Here is a 17,891-nt window from a genome sequence, read left to right as displayed (position 1 = left end):
TTGTTACAAAAAATCTTGCATGGAATAACCCATATGATAATATCATCAATTGCAAACTATTTTGACATGAATTGAACCTCATCTAGCTCCTACTCTCATATTATTTCAATTTCGTCACTGATGATTTAAGAACTCCGAATATCAAATTGGTCACATGAGTGAGTCACAAGACAACATCAGTTTAGAAACATTAACTAAAACTAATGTGGTGTCTTTGTCCATTAATAACTGTATAGGTAGTTATTAATTAAAAGAATGAAATTAAGAGATAGATTGACACGTTAATGTCATTTTTTGAATGGCAAAAACCTATGTCGGACCGTCTCACCGGTCTCACAGGTCAGATGTTTGATTAATGAGGTCAAAGACCTGGCTCATTAATAAAAAAATTGACACATTAATTAAATCTGACTCGTTTTACGAATTGAGTCCCGTGAAACGGTCTTACACAAGTGTTACCTTTGAAGATATTATTATTTGAAAGACCACACAAATACATAGACACACTCAAACTCATAACTTTTCACATGAGTCTATCCAAATAAGGAAGAGATTATTATTTGAAAGACCACACAAACACTTAGACATAGTTGCACTCATAACTTTTCACATGAGTCTGACCTGAATAAGGATGTGATTTGTTTCAACACAAAGGTAAACTATAAGCTTATGCTTGTACTCAACACGGCTAACCTCATAACCTCTGATCTGAGGTATACATATGTTGGAGAAAACAACACAAAATTACATACACATAACACATGCATATATAAGAATATGCATGCAGGAATGTAATACTGGTAAGACTATGTGTATTAGTGTATATATATTCATGCAGATGGTGGCCTAGGTGGAGAAGAGTTGAGTGCTAATCTGAAGATTTCATCAAAAGCAGACTCAATACATGACTTCAGTTTCTTCACATCTATGAAATCTTTCTCCGTCACAAAGGTGAGTCTAAGTTTATCCACGTAGCTCACCATCGTCACCAATAAACTCTGCAAACCGTCATGCCAAACCAATATAATCAAGATCAGTGAAAACATATATATGCCATTTGTCCTCACATCCACACCTAAAGAATTGTTCTCACCATAATAAAAATCATATATATATATATATATTACTTCTCTTATTTATATAAATAAATAAATTTAAATATATATAAATATAATAAAATTTTAACAAGACCAACTTGCTCGAGTTAATTCCTCTAACTTTGTCGAGTTGGGCGAGTTAACTCGGCCAAGTCGGCCGCCAACTCGGTCCAGTTAGCCGAGTTAGGCGCTAGGCGGCTGTCTAGACGGTCAGCCACCTAGGCGGACGCCTAGAGAGTATGTAATTCGCCTCAGTCTAGGGGCGCCTAGCGCCTAGGCGGGAATTTTTGCAACAGTTATATATATATATATATATATATATATATATATATATATATATATATATATATTGAGACATAGCTGACATATATGATATGAATGATATATGTAATAATGCTGTATCTTGTGTCTCCCCCTACCTATAATGAGACATAGCTGATATATGATATGAATGATATATGTAATGGCGCATGGTGTATCTGGTGTATGTCTTCCTTGAATTTAATGTTCTAATAATGTCTTCATGCCACGTCGCCCCCATAAAATAGACTCAATGTCTTGACATATTAGTTATGCATGTGCATGGTTTCCCCTAGCTAATTAATGTTTTCAAGCCACGTCACCGTCATAAAATGAACTCCATGTCTTAACATATTAATTATGCAAGTGGATGCATGATTTCAGACAACCCTAGCTAATTAATGTTTGCATGCCAAGCCGCCACATAAAATGAACTCAACAACTTAGCTTGACCTTAATAATTATGTTTCAATTAATTTACAAGTCTTAATAAGTGCTTGTATACTAGGTATTCTTAAAGTTTTTTTTTTTTTTAAATGGTTATGAGCTAATTAATAGACATTGAAGTCTCTAACTATTAGTAGTGTCATGACATCTCTATCACCATTTCAAATGAGTGGTCACAGAATGAAACTACATACGTTGGTGAGGAAATTGAGTCTAAAAGAAAAAGACACAGAAGTTCGACGCTAACATTAATTGATTAGAAAAGAAAAATTTGACATGACGAAAATACCCTTAATTAAAATAGGGGATCACCAGAAAAGTAATCCAAAAGGATCATTTGTTTAGGTTATAAATTTTGAATTTGCTAACAAGAACCTCTGTTGAAATTAAGTATATATATTTACACACACATATTCACATTTCTCTTTAAAAAAAAACTAAGAGAATTTTTTTTTGGATTAACTAGGTAAATCCACTCCTGACTGTGTGAGTAGTGAGTAAACCGGAAGTAAACCAATTTAGGTTACCCATAACTGACCAGCTCAAACCCAAGGGCTTGAGGTTCAAATTCACGACCTCTCGGTTGCAGGTGTAACTCCTTACCACTTGGGCTGCCCTTACGGGCAAAAACTAGAGAATTAACCTAAAGGAAGTTTGGATATGTACCAAAGGGGCGCCGGATACGGCGAAGTACATGCCCTTTACTGGATGGTTAGCAAGGGTGGTTTCTTCCACCGGACCGATCATGTTCGTCATCGTAAGGCTTGTGTTCCTTATCGTTCCATGTATGAACTGTGCAGTTGCCTGCAACCATCCATTATGAAAGCTGATGAATAGTTATTGTACAAATATCCCTAACCTCTGACCATAAATCTTAAAACGATAATTTGCATTTTGTCGAACACTTTGCGGGCATACCTCAGGGCCCCTGAGCTTTCTGGAGAATTCGAGGAGCTGGCTGGTGAGATAGACGGACGCGGAATTCCGTTGCCGCTTCACCATGCGGTGGGCGTTGTAGATGAACCGGAGGGGATTGGACGACTCGCCGTGCAGTTTGGGTATCGTGAAGGGGAGAAATGTGAACCGGTTTCCCCATGGCATTTCCGCGTTAGGTTTGATCATTTCGCTCACCGATTTATAACCTCCCATCGCCCTGGTGTTGAACACCACAAGTGCCGTACATTCCGCGTTACACGTTTCTCTATCGGTTTCCTGCATGTATAATCTCAGTCCGTACGTTAGTATCCCCGAAATCACGTCGTTTATCGTGACGTTAAGACTGGATTTTATCTGTTTGAGATCGTAAAGCGAAAACGGCATGGTAGTAACGGAAATCGGACGGAACTCGACGCCGTCTTCCTTGGAATGAATCGCCGTTTTGTCGTCGTCAATCAAACTGCCCTTCAGAACACTCCAGGAAAAATCCGTCACCGTGTCCACAACGCCGGACAATAACCTCGGCACCGCCTTGACCGCCCTGGCCACGGCGTTGCTATTCTTCCCTTGATCCTTTCCGCTCCTCTCCCGCCGGGGAAACGTCAACGGCAGGGCCGGATTATCGGCCCGTTGAAGGCAAGAAAGAAGAGCTCCCATCAAGGAGTATCCGTCTCCGAGAGAGTGGTGGAGCTTGAAGATACAGTTCCCGGCTGCATTGCTCGTCGGGTACCGGAATATGTGAATCTCCCATAACGGTCGGGTTTCCGGGAATGGATCCATGGCTATCTTCGTCAGATACTCCGACAAACAATCGTCGTAGAATTCCAACGGCTTCCCGACGGGGAATATCGGGACTTTGAGATGGTCTTTGAGATTAACTTTCACCGGTTTCCAATTCTTCCCACCATTTTTCCCGGCCACCTGTTTAAAGAAAGAAAAATATAAGTCACTGCTCTTGACCAGCTAATTCGAATCATGTCATTGAAATGTGACGGGCTGACTGCTACTCAAATTTTTTAATTTTATATTGTATTAACCATTTAATGTATTAAAGGTTTGATTCTGACACTTATCCTTTTAGTTATTATTAATACTTTTTACCATAAGTCAAGTTAACATCATAACTACATCACACAAACTATAAATAATTAAGTAGATAAGATTAAGGTTGCATACCATGATTGAGGAAAACCTTGGATTAATGGGCAAAAAGACATCCCTGATTTCAGAAAGGATGACTGAATCATCATCTTCAATTGGAACACCTATTTCCAGAACAGCAATAATGGTGAAGGACAACACAGAGCTGTTCATGTAGTGCGAAAAGGGACTAGCAGGCCATGGCTCCAGAACTACTTCATCATCTCCTTCTAAATAACACTCCATCTTCTCTTCACTAGCTTAGCTTGTATGCTTCTTTATTTAATTTCTTTCGTAGTTCCTCTTGTATTGCATGTATATATATACACACCGAGATATAATAATAGGTTGAAATAGCATTCAATTAAAAAAGTTACTTAACAGTATCCACCACATCAATGAATAAAATTGAAGGAGGAAGAACAGAAAGTACATGTCATAAAACTCTTGTTAAATGAAAACTTCTTTTGGATTGCTTTACATTATTAATTTGTGTGCCACCTTAGTGACAAGAGATAGGGTACAGAAGTTGCAAGGTGAATTGTTGAAGAATGCATAGGTTTATCAATGAAATTTGTATATAATTAATTTACATAAGGATATGATATTTGTGTGGTAAATTATATGTAAATATTAATTTTCATTGGAAAAATACAACAAATTAAGATGAAAAGAAATAAATTTACAATATGTTTCCTTTTTCTTTTTAAACAACATAATAGCAACCCCAAGAGTTTCTTTTTTTAGAAACAAAATTCGGGAGGGGCCAGGGTATTTTTAGAAATAAAATTTGGTCCCATATAATAGGGAAAAAAAAAAAGTAGAACAGGATGGTGATGTTTCACAATAAGAAAATGGTCGATACCGTGTTGTGTGGATCATAACTACAAGTATATTTTTAATATAAAAAAAAGTATATTATACAAAATAATGTACATTATTTACATTTGATACACGAATAATGTACTTTTTTAAATATAATATATAATTTTAATATATTTAAAGTAAATTATTTGTGTACTGAATGTACATTATTTGATAGTATATTCCACACAGTTTTGAACTATGGTCCACCTACATAATAATGATTCATTTATTAGGTAGTTGGGATAGGAGGGATTGTGAGCCAATAATTAATTTACTACCTACCTGGCTACCTTCTTTAAATAATTGTCTTAATTATATGTACATATGGCAAAATTAAAAGAATATGACTAAATGTGGCAATACCATAATAGTCAATGACTAAAAGTGAAAGTTGTTCAAAATCATGGATGTAATATGACAAAATTAAAAAAAATAGGACTAAATGTGACAATGACACAATAGTTGAGGACTAAAGTGGAAATTGTTCAAAGTCAGGGACGTAATATGACAAAATTAAAAAAAATATGACTAAATATGACTAGGGCTGTTAACGAACCAAACATAAACGAACGGAGATTGTTCGTGTTCGTTTGTTAAGCATTTTAGAGTGTTCGTGTTCGTGTTCGTTTGTTAAGGTTTTTGAAAATTCTGTTCGTGTTCGTGTTGGTTTGAAAATCCTCTTTTGATAGACTATTTGTGTACGTTTCTCGGTCTAGTTGTCTATACGTTGATTAGATAGGGTGGCTCTTTTTTTGCGCAAATTATAGGGGTGGACCATGGTCATGGTATAACGACTGCTTTTTTTGGCAAATCCTTTAAAAGTGGCGTGTTTCTTCTCCTATTTTTTAGCTTGGACTTTGTTCTTGCTTTAGATTTTATGAATAAATGAAGTTTCGTTTTGGTAAAAAAAAAAAAAAATTGATTAACAACATATCTTCTTTAAATAATTGTCCTAGTTACTCCATACGTATTTGTTATAGTTTTGCGTCAATTAAGGTTTTTTTTTTTTTTAATCATCTACAATTCAGTATTTTTTTTGGATTAACTAGGTAAACTCCACTACTCACTGTGTGAGTATGTGAGTAAACCCTCGCTCTGTGACCCTAGCCGGCAAAGGACCTAGGTTACCCATAGCTAACCGGCTCAAACCCAATGGCTTGAGGATCGAACCCACAACCTCTCGACTGCAGGTGTAACTCTCTTACCACTTGGACTCCCCTTACGGGCTACAATTCAGTATTTTGAAACAATTATTGGCAGATAGTGACGGCATGCACTCAAACTTATTAAAGAGTTGTGGATAGATTAGTCTATGTGGTGCATTCTAAATCATATTTATAGTAATTTTATAGTGATTGATGTACGGGATATAGTGTTAAAAATAGAGTATCATCATTGACTGGTTATTGTCAAAATGCAACTATAAATCAACAAATACGGCTTCCAGTTGGCAAATTATTGTGTGAATCGAGTTGCGTGGATCACGGTTTAAAATGCCGCCCTTGAATTTTATGAGTTAGAATAATATATATTATGAGTTAGAATAATATATTTTATGTATTAGAATAATGTATTTTATGTGATAGAATAATATACATTATGCGTTAGAATAATGAAACTTCATGTGTAAAATCAGAATCATTATATTTATCACTTCAAGTATTTATTTTTATTATGATAAGTTAAAAGTTCATTTACATCCTTTTAAATATATGATAGTTATTGTTAATCCTTATAACTATCATAAATTTTAATCTATAATTTTATTTTAATACAAATAATTATTATCATCGTTAAAATAATTAATATTCTTTTTAAAAAATAACATAGTAATAAGAAAATAAAAATATTTTCCTGACCGTCAACCAAACACCGAAAAAAGAAAAAAAAATGTTGCAAAAAGTAACCATTTTCCGGACCTTAATTTTCCTACTAAATGCAATGTGGATAGACCTTCAAAATTATAATGTAATGTCATGGTGTATCTCCTTCTGACACTAGTGATGGCCTTTATCCTTTTTAATTTTATCCAATAGCCCCACTGATTTGATCTTCAAATTAATATATGTTAGTTGAGGTGGTTTCAATTATGAAATATCTTTAAAATTCCATCACTTGATTCACATTATTAGGTTTATATATGAATCAACCACTCTCATTAATGATTGAATGGTAACTCATTTGTTTTTTTATGAGTATATATATTCTTTTGTACGAATAGCATGTAAAATTTAAATTTTAGATCTTTGTTAGTTTAAATTGCACAAAAGTAGAAAACTGAGAAAACATGTGGTATGCACCAAAAACCTGTAAATTCCAATACAATAATTATTGAGTCAATTCTTTTTTGGTCCTAAACTTATAGTGGCAAAAACAATTTTAGTCCTCCATAAAAAAATCAGACAATTTGTGGACACACTTATTGTAACGGGGACAATTTTGGTCCTCTGTCTATACTCCCCGTTAGATGGCCGTTTGAGAGGGGGTAAATTTGTCATTTCATGATATCTCTTCCTTTTTATTTCATCCTGAGTGCAATGTTCTTCCCTGCAGATTTCACGAAGCATATCTAGGTGCATCTGTTTGAGTTTGCGGTGCTGGCAGGGAAGATTCAGCTTCTTCTCTGATTTAGGCCATGCAAGGTTTGGCATAAAACTTGAGGATTTCTTCATTTTATCTGGTAAGTTCTTTTCTGGAGATTTAATACTTCCATATGCTCTAGAATTGGAGCTGTGTTATTTTGTGAAATTCATGGATTATTTGACCCAGAAATTCATGGAGCGGTGTTAATACTTCCATATACTTCCATATGGATTATTTGAACCAGAAAATCATGGATTCTTTGTGAAAGAATGGAATCGGCACTTCATGGATTCCGATGGGTCGATCTATGCCAACAAATTTTTCTGATTTTTTCTAGAGATTGGGATGGATTGGTTTTGTTTTTTCTAGGTTCTTTGGGTTGGATTGGGGTGGGGTTATTTTTTTCTTTGATTTATTTTTACTAATTTTGGAGGAAGGGGTGCGAGGGAATGGAGGGGGCGTTGCTTAATTAATCTTCATTAACCTATAATCCATTTAATCTTCACCATAATTAAACAGAAAATTACCTTATTAGTCATTCTAATCCATCTTTTAATTCATCATGAAGTTGCCTTCATCCTCTGTTCGCCGATGCCTTCGCCGAGAAGAAGAACAACTAGAAACAGAGGAGGGAGACGCCGCCACTGTTCGCCGTCGAGGAGTCCATGCCGCTGCTACCGTCGATCTGCTGAACCTACCAAAGATTCCAAACTCGTTGCTGCTACCTTGCGTCGTCGAAACTAGAGGAGGGAAGCTCTCACGGTCCTGCCTCGACCACCGAAATGGATCGCTCGCGCTACCGCTGGAGTGCTCTGCCTCGCTGGGAAAAGGGAGATCAGGGGACGCCATTGTCAGAGCTGCTGCTGTAACTCTGTTCGTCCCTAAGCTTCGTCGAGGGAGAAACATCCCATGTTGGAGAGAGAGGTATAGAGAGACGAGAGGATGAGGAGGTCGTCGGCTGCTAAGCCTCGGTCGGAGGAGAAGACCACGTCGAAAAAATAGACCACCGTCATCGCCTATTGTTGCGGGAGAGGAGGTCGCCGGCCGGCGGCTAAGCCTTGGCCGAAAATTGCTTGAATTTTGCTAATTTGACAGAAATGCCCTCATTTAAACAGTCAACTAACCAGATAATAGACGGAGGACTAAAATTGTCTCCGTCACAATAAGTGTGTCCACATATTGTCTGATTTTTTTATGGAGGACTAAAATTGTCTTTGCCACTATAAGTCAATTCCAACTCATAATTTTTTGTAAAAATTGTACAAAAATATGAAACAAGGAAAACACAATATACTATACCAAACATGTGAATATTTGAATTGGAGACCCTTTGTCTATTTTACACGGAAGTGGAAACTGGAAAACATAGTATAAGAAGTGAGCAAAATGTACGAATATTATAAATATAAATATGTGTTTACAAATAATTTTTTCTGGTAATATGTATAAATACTAATTGTTTACAATTCTTTTTAAAGAAATGTGTTTGCTTTTGTGGAAATAAACCTTTCCGAAATCCGACTCTTTAATGTTTCTGTGCATCATAACTTTTCACCTAATCCAGTACACATATATATACTCAAATCCAGCAATATCAATACGTACACTTAATTTGATCTCTTAAACATTATCACTGTCCTACTGCAATTAACGCAACCTAACTTCTTCCTTTTTTAAAAAAAAGTAAATAATGCTAGACTTATTATTGATATTGTGCTTGACGTATTACTATTATTAAATTTCATTTTTTATTTACTTTAAATTATGCGGTTAGATGAATCTTGCCTTGCCAACAAAGAATGATAATAAGGAAGTAAACCAACCTACGTTATCTATAGCTAGTTGGCTCGAACCGAGAAGGTTTGGTCCTCTAGTCGACAAAGGACTTCAAGAAGACCAATAGATAGCTCTCATAAAAAGTCAAACTTAAAGCTGTATACTTTACCAAACTAACTGTTGGATTAATTTGATAACTGTTGGGTTATTTTTGTTGGGATTGCCCTACTTATATTATTATTTAAACTTTTAAATAGCGTGACAATAATTTTAAAAAAGTAGAAGTCTACAAGCTATCTTGATATGTACAAGTTATTAAAGCACTAGTAACATTTTCCTTACTAAAACTATCACAAAAAATTGACTAGAAAAAAGGCAGGGGAGAATTGAAGCAAGATGGAGCTCTCATGCTATTTGATTGATGGCTGACTTAAATTTAAAAATATGTTACAATAATCTTTATTTATAGTATAAGTTAAGATTATAATATTATAATATTATATTATTGTCCATCGTCACAAAATACCTTGTACGAAATGACCCATATGATAGTATCCATTGTCATAAAATTAAACTAATGTGGTGTCTTTGTCCATAACTAAATAGGTATTTATTAATTAAAAGAATGAAAGAAATAGAAACAACAATAATCATCATCCATTAATTTTAATGTCATTTAATTTGATGAATACACTAGGCCATGACATCTTCATCTTAATGAAGATCAGACATTGGGTCTTGGTGTCTACATCTTGATGAAGATGCATGCTAGCTAGCGGGCCATGGCATTTATGAGGTCATTGTTTTTGTTTTTATGTTTTGTTTTTTAATTTTTTTATATAACTCAGATATCTCAATTTTTTCAGACTAATTTTTCAAAGAAATTGAGTTTTGTCAAATTTCAAAACTCACTCACTCAATATTAAATTGTATATTTATGCATACAAAGAGTTAAAGCCAACCCTAGTCTAACAATTCTAGGAGAACAATCTTTAAATTGTCTATGGCATGGTTCGAACTTCCACCCTATATATATATATACTAGTTTTTACACGCGCATTGGGCGAATAGCCTAACGCCCAATGTGTTTTTTTTTTTAATTAGTGTTTCAAAATTTATTTAAATATCGTTCGGTATAATGACGTATATCAATGCATGATTATCAATTTTTTCATAAAAGTAAATATTTTAAGAATGCATAACTATGGCATGTGAGCTGTTGTAGAAATATTGGATTAATTGGTATAATAACAGTTTTAGAAGGAAGCAGCCACACTGGATAGTACCATAAGCATAGTTTTTGCAGCATAAAATCATATTAAATGATGTGATCCATGTTTCTCTTGTTGTCATTTTCGCCAGAAATGAATTCTTGATTTGAAAGTAAAAAAGTGAGGAATAAGGTTTTGGGAGGGGTTAATTCATTATGAACAATTGAAGATGTGTCTTTTTAAAAATTAAAAATGAAACTATAAATTTACGAGTGATTATTATTAATACAAACGAGAGTTGTAATGTGGCTATTTACTCAAATCTTACCTTCATTATTGAGGTTTTTTTTTTTTTAATAAATATTTTAAGATGATAGTAGTTGAAGAGCAGGGGTGAAATTTAAAATTTGTAGGCATGATAGAGATTTGAATTTATATATACCATTTATTTGAAATTTAGCCCGTCCCGCCCTATTATTAAAAGTAAATAGTAAAAAGACGTCTTCCACTTCTACCAACGTAACTATATATTTATTTAGAATTTCAATATCAATTTTTTCCTTTAAAAAGTTATTATATTAGAATATTTAAGTTATGTTTATTATGAAATTTGATTTTTTTTAAAAATCTTATATTTTATTAATTTTTTAAAGGTATTTAATTATTATTAAGATATATTTTAGTGAGTGTACTTGAGATACCAATGGAGAGAATGTGAGTTGAGTTTTAAAAATGTTCACCAACTGCAATGTGAGGTAGGTACTAACAATAAAAGGGTGCGTTAGGCATGCAGTAAATATAGTTGCCACCAAACCATGCCGGCCTATTACTATAATCAATTAATATAAAATGTTTCTTTTTTATTAATGCTTATATGGTGACTTGAGTTTACTTTTAAACAAGAACATGATAGATTTATTTTTTAAAAACATAAAATTAGGCCTAGTTTCTCATTTGTTTTGAATGTATATTGTAAATTACGTGTACCGTTTCATCAATGTCCAATGCGTAATTCTAATTAATTAACCAAAGTTCATGTTAAATTTAATAGTATTATCTTTTTTTTTTCAAACCCCATCAAAGAGAACTATTATTGCGAAATGAAATCATGAATACGCACAATGAGGGATATTTGCATCCCACACATCTCAACCAATATATGGCCAATAAATTATGGCTTGAGAGTGAGCAATCACATGAGCTTTTTTTCTTAATACACGCCCTAATATATTCGTTGACGATTTAAATATTCCGAATATTAAATTGATGATATGAGTGAGTCACAAGACAACATCAATTTAGAAACATTAAAATAAAGTAGCACATTAACTAAAACTTATAATTATTGGCTCTTTTAGTAAATTACCATCATGTATTCGATAACCTACTAAAAGAATGAAAGAATGAACTTAATTAACGAAGACATTGGGCCATGGTGTCTTCATCTTGATGATCGAAGATGCTAGCTAGCAAGCCATGGCATTTATGAGGTCTTTGTTTTGTTTTGCTTTTATATATATATAACTCAAATATATCAATTTTGTCAGACTAATTTTTTAACCCTATGAATTCGCTCCAATATTTTATTAGGAGGTAAATTGAGTTCGTCATATTTCAAACTTCAATACTAAAATTAAATGTACACTACTTCTGCATACAAAAAGCTCAACTCAACCCCAGTCTAATAATAATTCTAGGAGCCCGATCTCTAGATTTTCTAAGGCATGGTTTGAACATCTACCCTAACACTAAAAACGAATTTGAAATGCAACTTTTGTCTGATGATGAAGCACCACCCACGTCTTCATCCATAAATAGACATCACCCATAACGGAACTCTAATTACCTGTGATAGCAGGTTATTAACCGGTTTTTGGACTTCATTGCATCAAAATCAATTATTGAAGGGTGTAATTGCACTTTTAAAAAGTTTAAGAGGCTAATTGACTTTTCAGCTAAAGTTCGAGATTTATTTGACCATTTTCCCTTTAAATAATTAGGGTGGTGGCGGGCTAACCCGTGGCCCAGGGTACATGGATTGGGCAAAAAGCCCGCCTATTATGGGTGCCTTAAAAATAAGAGTTTGTCCCGCTCTTTTTGTGAGGCAAAACGGACTAATTCGGTGGTTAAATTTATTTAATTTTGACGACTATAATTGTAAACCATGATTCATGTAGCAATATGGATCATGCCTGCAAGTTCATTTCTAATGAAATATAATACTAATCCATTTTGACTTGCAATACATTAAAAATGAACCTACATATATCAAAAATAGATGTATGTGTACCAAATTATAATAAACATAATAAAAATGAGCATGCCATATACTAAAAGTAAATTTATATCAGGTTCACATTACCAGTTGAATCCTGAATGCACGATATAATTAATTTATCACCAGTGGGCAAGGAGTGGAATTTAAGTACTTGGGGTGATAATAATTAGATGAGTGGTTATAGCAGTATTACTAACAATGAGATTAAGACCTTTCAATGCACGTACTCATTGGCATGATGCCCAAAAAACAACACTATGCATGATTGGACTGTTTTAATGCATTTATTTCTATGTTTGAAAAACAAAAGGAAGGAAATTGAAGTTAACACAATTAATTGAAGAGATTATTATTTGAAAGACCACACAAACACATAGACATATAAGGATAATGTGTCTGACATGCACTCTGATCCGAATAAGGACGTGTTTTAATTTGTTTTAACCTATAGGTAAACTATAGGCTTATGTTTGTACTCAACACGGCTAAACCTCATAACCTCTGAGGTATACATATGTTGGAGAAAACAACACAAAATTACATACACATGCATATATAATAAGCATATGCATGTAGAGTATGTGTATATATTATATTATATTCATGCAGGTGGTGGAGAAGAGTTGAGTGCTAATCTGAAGATTTCATCAAAAGCAGACTCAACACATGACTTCAGTTTCTTCACATCTATGAAATCTTTCTCCGTCACAAAGGTGACTCTCAGTTTTCCTGCGTAGCTCAGCATGCTCACGAATATACTCTGCAAACCGTCATGCCAAACCAATATAATCAAGATCAGTGAAAATATATATGCCATTTCCTTTATTTATACATATATATAGTGATCCGATTATATTTTATTGGAATTTAGATAATACCCCAGAAAAATTGAACTTTGCTGTTTCCGAAGTCATTCTCATCAACTAGCACTAGTTTGATGGGAACCTTTAGGAGTAATTCATCAACTTGGTTAGATCTAAAATAAGAACCCCCTAATACAATACGATTGTAGTTGGGGTTCCTGTCTCTATATATATATATATAATGAGACATATATAGATGATATATGATAGTATATGAATGATATATGTAATGTTGTATCTATCTGGTGTCTTTCTTGAAATTAAACTTTCATATATGCATGTGCATGGTTTCCGACAACCCTAGCTAATTAATGTTTTCATGTCACATCGTCACCATAAAATGTGCAAATTATACTGTGGACCATGATCATGGTTGATACTGCAGTTGCTGTACTGATACTGCATTTGTGTTGAAAAGAATTGAAACTATTGTTACGCGGAACAAAGGTCGTTCATCAGTTCAACACAACTGCAGTTCCGACAGATGAAACGGCCTCTGTTCCGCGCAACTACAGTTCAACACAACTCTAGTATTAGTTCAGCACAACGGCAGTATCGGCTATGATCCACGATTCCACGGTATAACCACGGCATAAAATGGCCGGACTCACGTCTTGACATATTAATTATGCATTGCATGTGCATGGTTTTATACAACTAATCCAAGCTAATTAATGTTTTCATGCCAGCTGCCTCATGGATCCCGCCGCCTTTGGGTGTGCTGAAGTGCAATGTTGATGCTGCGATTCATGCAAATACTGTGGGTTTTGGCGCTGTGATTCGTTCCCATGATGGTCATTTTATAGCTGCGTACGCAAATCACCTCCCTTGCCCACGAGACCCATATATTGCGGAAACCATGACGGTGAAGGAAGCCCTTTCCTAGTTAAAGAGTCGTGTCTCGAGTCCTTATATTGTTGAGTCCGATTGTTTAAATTTCTGTTCTACCTTTACTTCAGATTGTCATGATTATTCTCCTGTTGGTCTTATCGTTAAGCAATGTCGTTTAATTGCTAGTGACATTGGCAGTGTTGTTATTTGCCACAGCGAATCATATAGCTCATGTGCTTGCACGGCGACTGATTCTTACTCTGTCCTTGGTACTTGGATTTCGTTCCCCCTCTTTGTATTTGGCATTTCTTTGAGAATTTAATTTGATGGGTGGTTTTTGGTTTTCAAAAAAAAAATGTTTTCATGCCACGTCACCCAACTTAGGTAGGCCTAGCACCTAACTCGGCGGATTCGGACGAATTTGGCCCAGTTAACTTGCCCGACTCATTAGATTTAGCCCATTTAACTCGAGCAAGTCCGCCTTGTTAATATATTTGTTTATATAAATAAAAGAAGTACAATATATATATATATATATGTGACTTGCAACCTCATTATTATTTTATTTTTATAGTGCGCTAGGCCCTAGTTTCCTGCTCGACTAGCGTCTAGCAAGTGCAACTATATATTTCTCTTATTAAAAAACTAGAGAATTAACATAAATGAAGTCTGGATATGTACCTGAGGGGCGCCGGTTACGGCGAAGTACATGCCCTTTACTGGATGGTTAGCAAGCGTGGTTTCTTCCACCGGACCGATCATGTTCGTCATGGAAAAGCTTGTGTTCCTTAACGTTCTATGTATGTACTGTGCAGTCGCCTACAACCATCCATGCATTATATTATGAGAGCTGAAGAATTATTATTGTACAAATATACCCAACTTCTGACCTTAAATCTTTAAATCATTAAATTAGCGGCTATTAAATGAGTAATTTGAATAAAGTCAGTCTTAGCTTGATTATAAATTAGGGTAAATTATAAACATTACTAATAATACTTTGCATTTTATCAAACAGTTTGTGGACATACCTCAGGGCCCCTGAGCTTTCTGGAGAATTCGAGGAGCTGGCCGGTGAGATAGACGGACGCGGAATTCCGTTGCCGGTTGACCAAGCGGTGGGCGTTGTAGATGAACCGGAGGGGATTGGACGAGTCGCCGGCGCCGGCCGGGTGCCGCAGTTTGGGTATTGAGATGGGGACAAACGTGAACCGGTTTCCCCATGGCATTTCCGCGTTAGTTTTGATCATCTCACTCACCGACTTATAACCTCCGATCGCCCTGGTGTTGAACACCACCATCGCCGTGCATTCACCGTTGCATGTTTCTCTGTCGGTTTCCTGCATGTATAATCTCATTCCGTACGTGAGTATCCCCACAATCACGTCGTTAATCGTGACGTTAAGACTGGATTTTATCTGTTTGAGATGGGAAAGGGAAAACGGCATAGTAGTAACGGAGATCGGACGGAACTCGACGCCATCTTCCTTGGAATGAATCGCCGTTTCGTCGTCGTCAATCAAACTGCTCTTCAGAAAACTCCAGGAAAAATCCGTCACCGTATCGACAACGCCGGTGAAGAATCTCGGCACCGCCTTAAACGCCCTAGCGACGGCGTTGCTATTCTTTTTCTGCTCCGTGCCGCTCCTTTGCCGCCGGGGGAACGTCAGCGGCAGCGCCGGATTATCGGCCCGTTGAAGGCAACAAAGAAGAGCTCCCATCAAGGAGTAGCCGTCTCCGAGCGCGTGGTGGAGATTGAAGATACAGTTCCCGGCTGCATTGCTAGTCGGGTACCGGAATATATGAATCTCCCATAACGGTCGGGTTTCCGGCAATGGATCCATGGCTATCTTCGTCAGATACTCTGACAGACAATCGTCGTAGAATTCCAACGGCTTTCCGACGGGAAATTTCGGGACTTTGAGATGATCTTCCAGATTAACTTTCACCGGTTTCCATTTCTTTTCACCATTTTTCCCGGTCACCTGTTTAAAGAAAAAAAAAAGTTATATAAGTCCCTATGTTCCAGTTCAGAATCCTATCATTGAAATGTGGTGTTGACTTGACTACTAAGCAAATAAAAAAAATTATAACATAATTTTTTACATAGTGTAAGTATAATGTAGTTAGGGTTTGATTCTGACAATTACCCTTATTATTTTAATTATTACTGTTACCTGTTTTCTCCATCAGTCAAGTTAAGATCATAACTTCATCACAAAAATTCCAAATAATTAAGCGGATAAGATTAAGGTAGCATACCATGATTGAGGAAAACCTTGGATTAATGGGCAAAAGGATGTCCCTGATTTCAGAAAGGATGACTGAATCATCATCTTCAATTGGAACACTTATTTCCAGAACAGCAATAATGGAGAGGGAAAACACAGAGCTTTTCAAGTACTGCGAAAAGGGACTAGCAGGCGCCAGTACTACTTCATCATCTCCCTCTAAATGACACTCCATCGTCGTCTTCACTTGTATGCTTGTTTATTTCTTTCTTAGTTCGTCTTGCATGTATCTGTGCATGTGTATGTGTATATATATACACACAGATATAATAATAGGTTGAAATAGCATTCGATTAGGGCCGTTTAAGTAGTTGGTTGTTATATATATATATAGTGGTACAAACCCACTTCTCAAACCAATGTGAAACAAAAGCTTCTGCATTTCTGCATTCATTTTCCAACTCAAATAGGTCTAGTTTGAAAATCAATTTCTCATTCACCCATTATTCGTTTTGAGCATACAATATATCAATGTCTTTGTCTAACTATGAAGAATCTGAATCCATTTTGACCTCACCCAAATTGAAAGTGAACCACATATATTTGTACTACAAAATAGCCACTTTAAATGTCATTTTATGCTATATTTCCAACAATTAATTTACATATAAGGATATGGTTTTTGTGTGATATATTATATTTCAATATTAATTTTCATTCGAAAAAAATAAAAAAAATTTAAAATAAAAAGAAAAGAAATTTACAACGATGTTTACTTTTTCTTTTTAAACAACATAAGAAATTTGATTCTTGGGTGGGACTTTTTCAAAGTTTTTAATTCTGTAAATTTAAGTTTTTTTTTGGTCCCATATAATAGGAAAAGAAAAAAGTAAAATAGGATTCTGCATGTGGCCATATTTATTGTATGGACCATGGGACCATCATTCAAAAACCACATCCTTTTGTGCAATTTTTTTCAAGCAATTAGTTACAATATACATTTTTATAATTCATAATATACATTATTCTAACACATAAAGTAAATTATCGTTAATTTATGGAAAATTTTACTGCCATTATAAGTACTTTTAATATATTAAAAATATAATTTTTGTTATGGTTCACACAACACTAACTCTATGGACCATGATTTATACAATAATTTGCTTCAGGATGAATCCATAACCATGGAAGACAATAGAATGACAAGCAAACATTTATTAGGTGGTTGCCTGGTTGGTATAGGAGGGATTATGAGCCAATAAAGTTTAGACATATTTCTTCACTTTAATTATTTGTTTTGAGTCCCACCTAGAAACACGTACTATTTC

The 17,891-nt window shown here is 35.1% G+C and overlaps 2 protein-coding genes across 2 annotated transcripts; both read right to left on the bottom strand.

Annotated features, from left to right (window-relative positions):
• Window positions 1-536: 536 nt before the first annotated feature.
• On the bottom strand, window positions 537-4,276 carry LOC115996464 (O-acyltransferase WSD1-like). The gene is made up of 4 exons (XM_031235686.1): window positions 3,957-4,276; window positions 2,763-3,701; window positions 2,511-2,648; window positions 537-998 (listed from the first exon to the last, which is right to left on the bottom strand). Exons 1-4 carry the CDS (start codon window positions 4,164-4,166, stop codon window positions 831-833), a joined length of 1,455 nt encoding a protein of 484 aa, XP_031091546.1. The 5' UTR covers window positions 4,167-4,276; the 3' UTR covers window positions 537-830.
• Window positions 4,277-12,959: 8,683 nt separating this feature from the next.
• On the bottom strand, window positions 12,960-16,832 carry LOC115997347 (O-acyltransferase WSD1-like). Its single transcript, XM_031236891.1, has 4 exons — window positions 16,592-16,832; window positions 15,361-16,314; window positions 15,011-15,148; window positions 12,960-13,395 (listed from the first exon to the last, which is right to left on the bottom strand). Exons 1-4 carry the CDS (start codon window positions 16,793-16,795, stop codon window positions 13,237-13,239), a joined length of 1,455 nt encoding a protein of 484 aa, XP_031092751.1. The 5' UTR covers window positions 16,796-16,832; the 3' UTR covers window positions 12,960-13,236.
• Window positions 16,833-17,891: the final 1,059 nt, after the last annotated feature.

This window comes from Ipomoea triloba, chromosome 11 (assembly GCF_003576645.1).
Source record: "Ipomoea triloba cultivar NCNSP0323 chromosome 11, ASM357664v1".
Taxonomy (NCBI): domain Eukaryota; kingdom Viridiplantae; phylum Streptophyta; class Magnoliopsida; order Solanales; family Convolvulaceae; genus Ipomoea; species Ipomoea triloba.
This window is presented reverse-complemented; position numbering and strand designations above follow the sequence as displayed.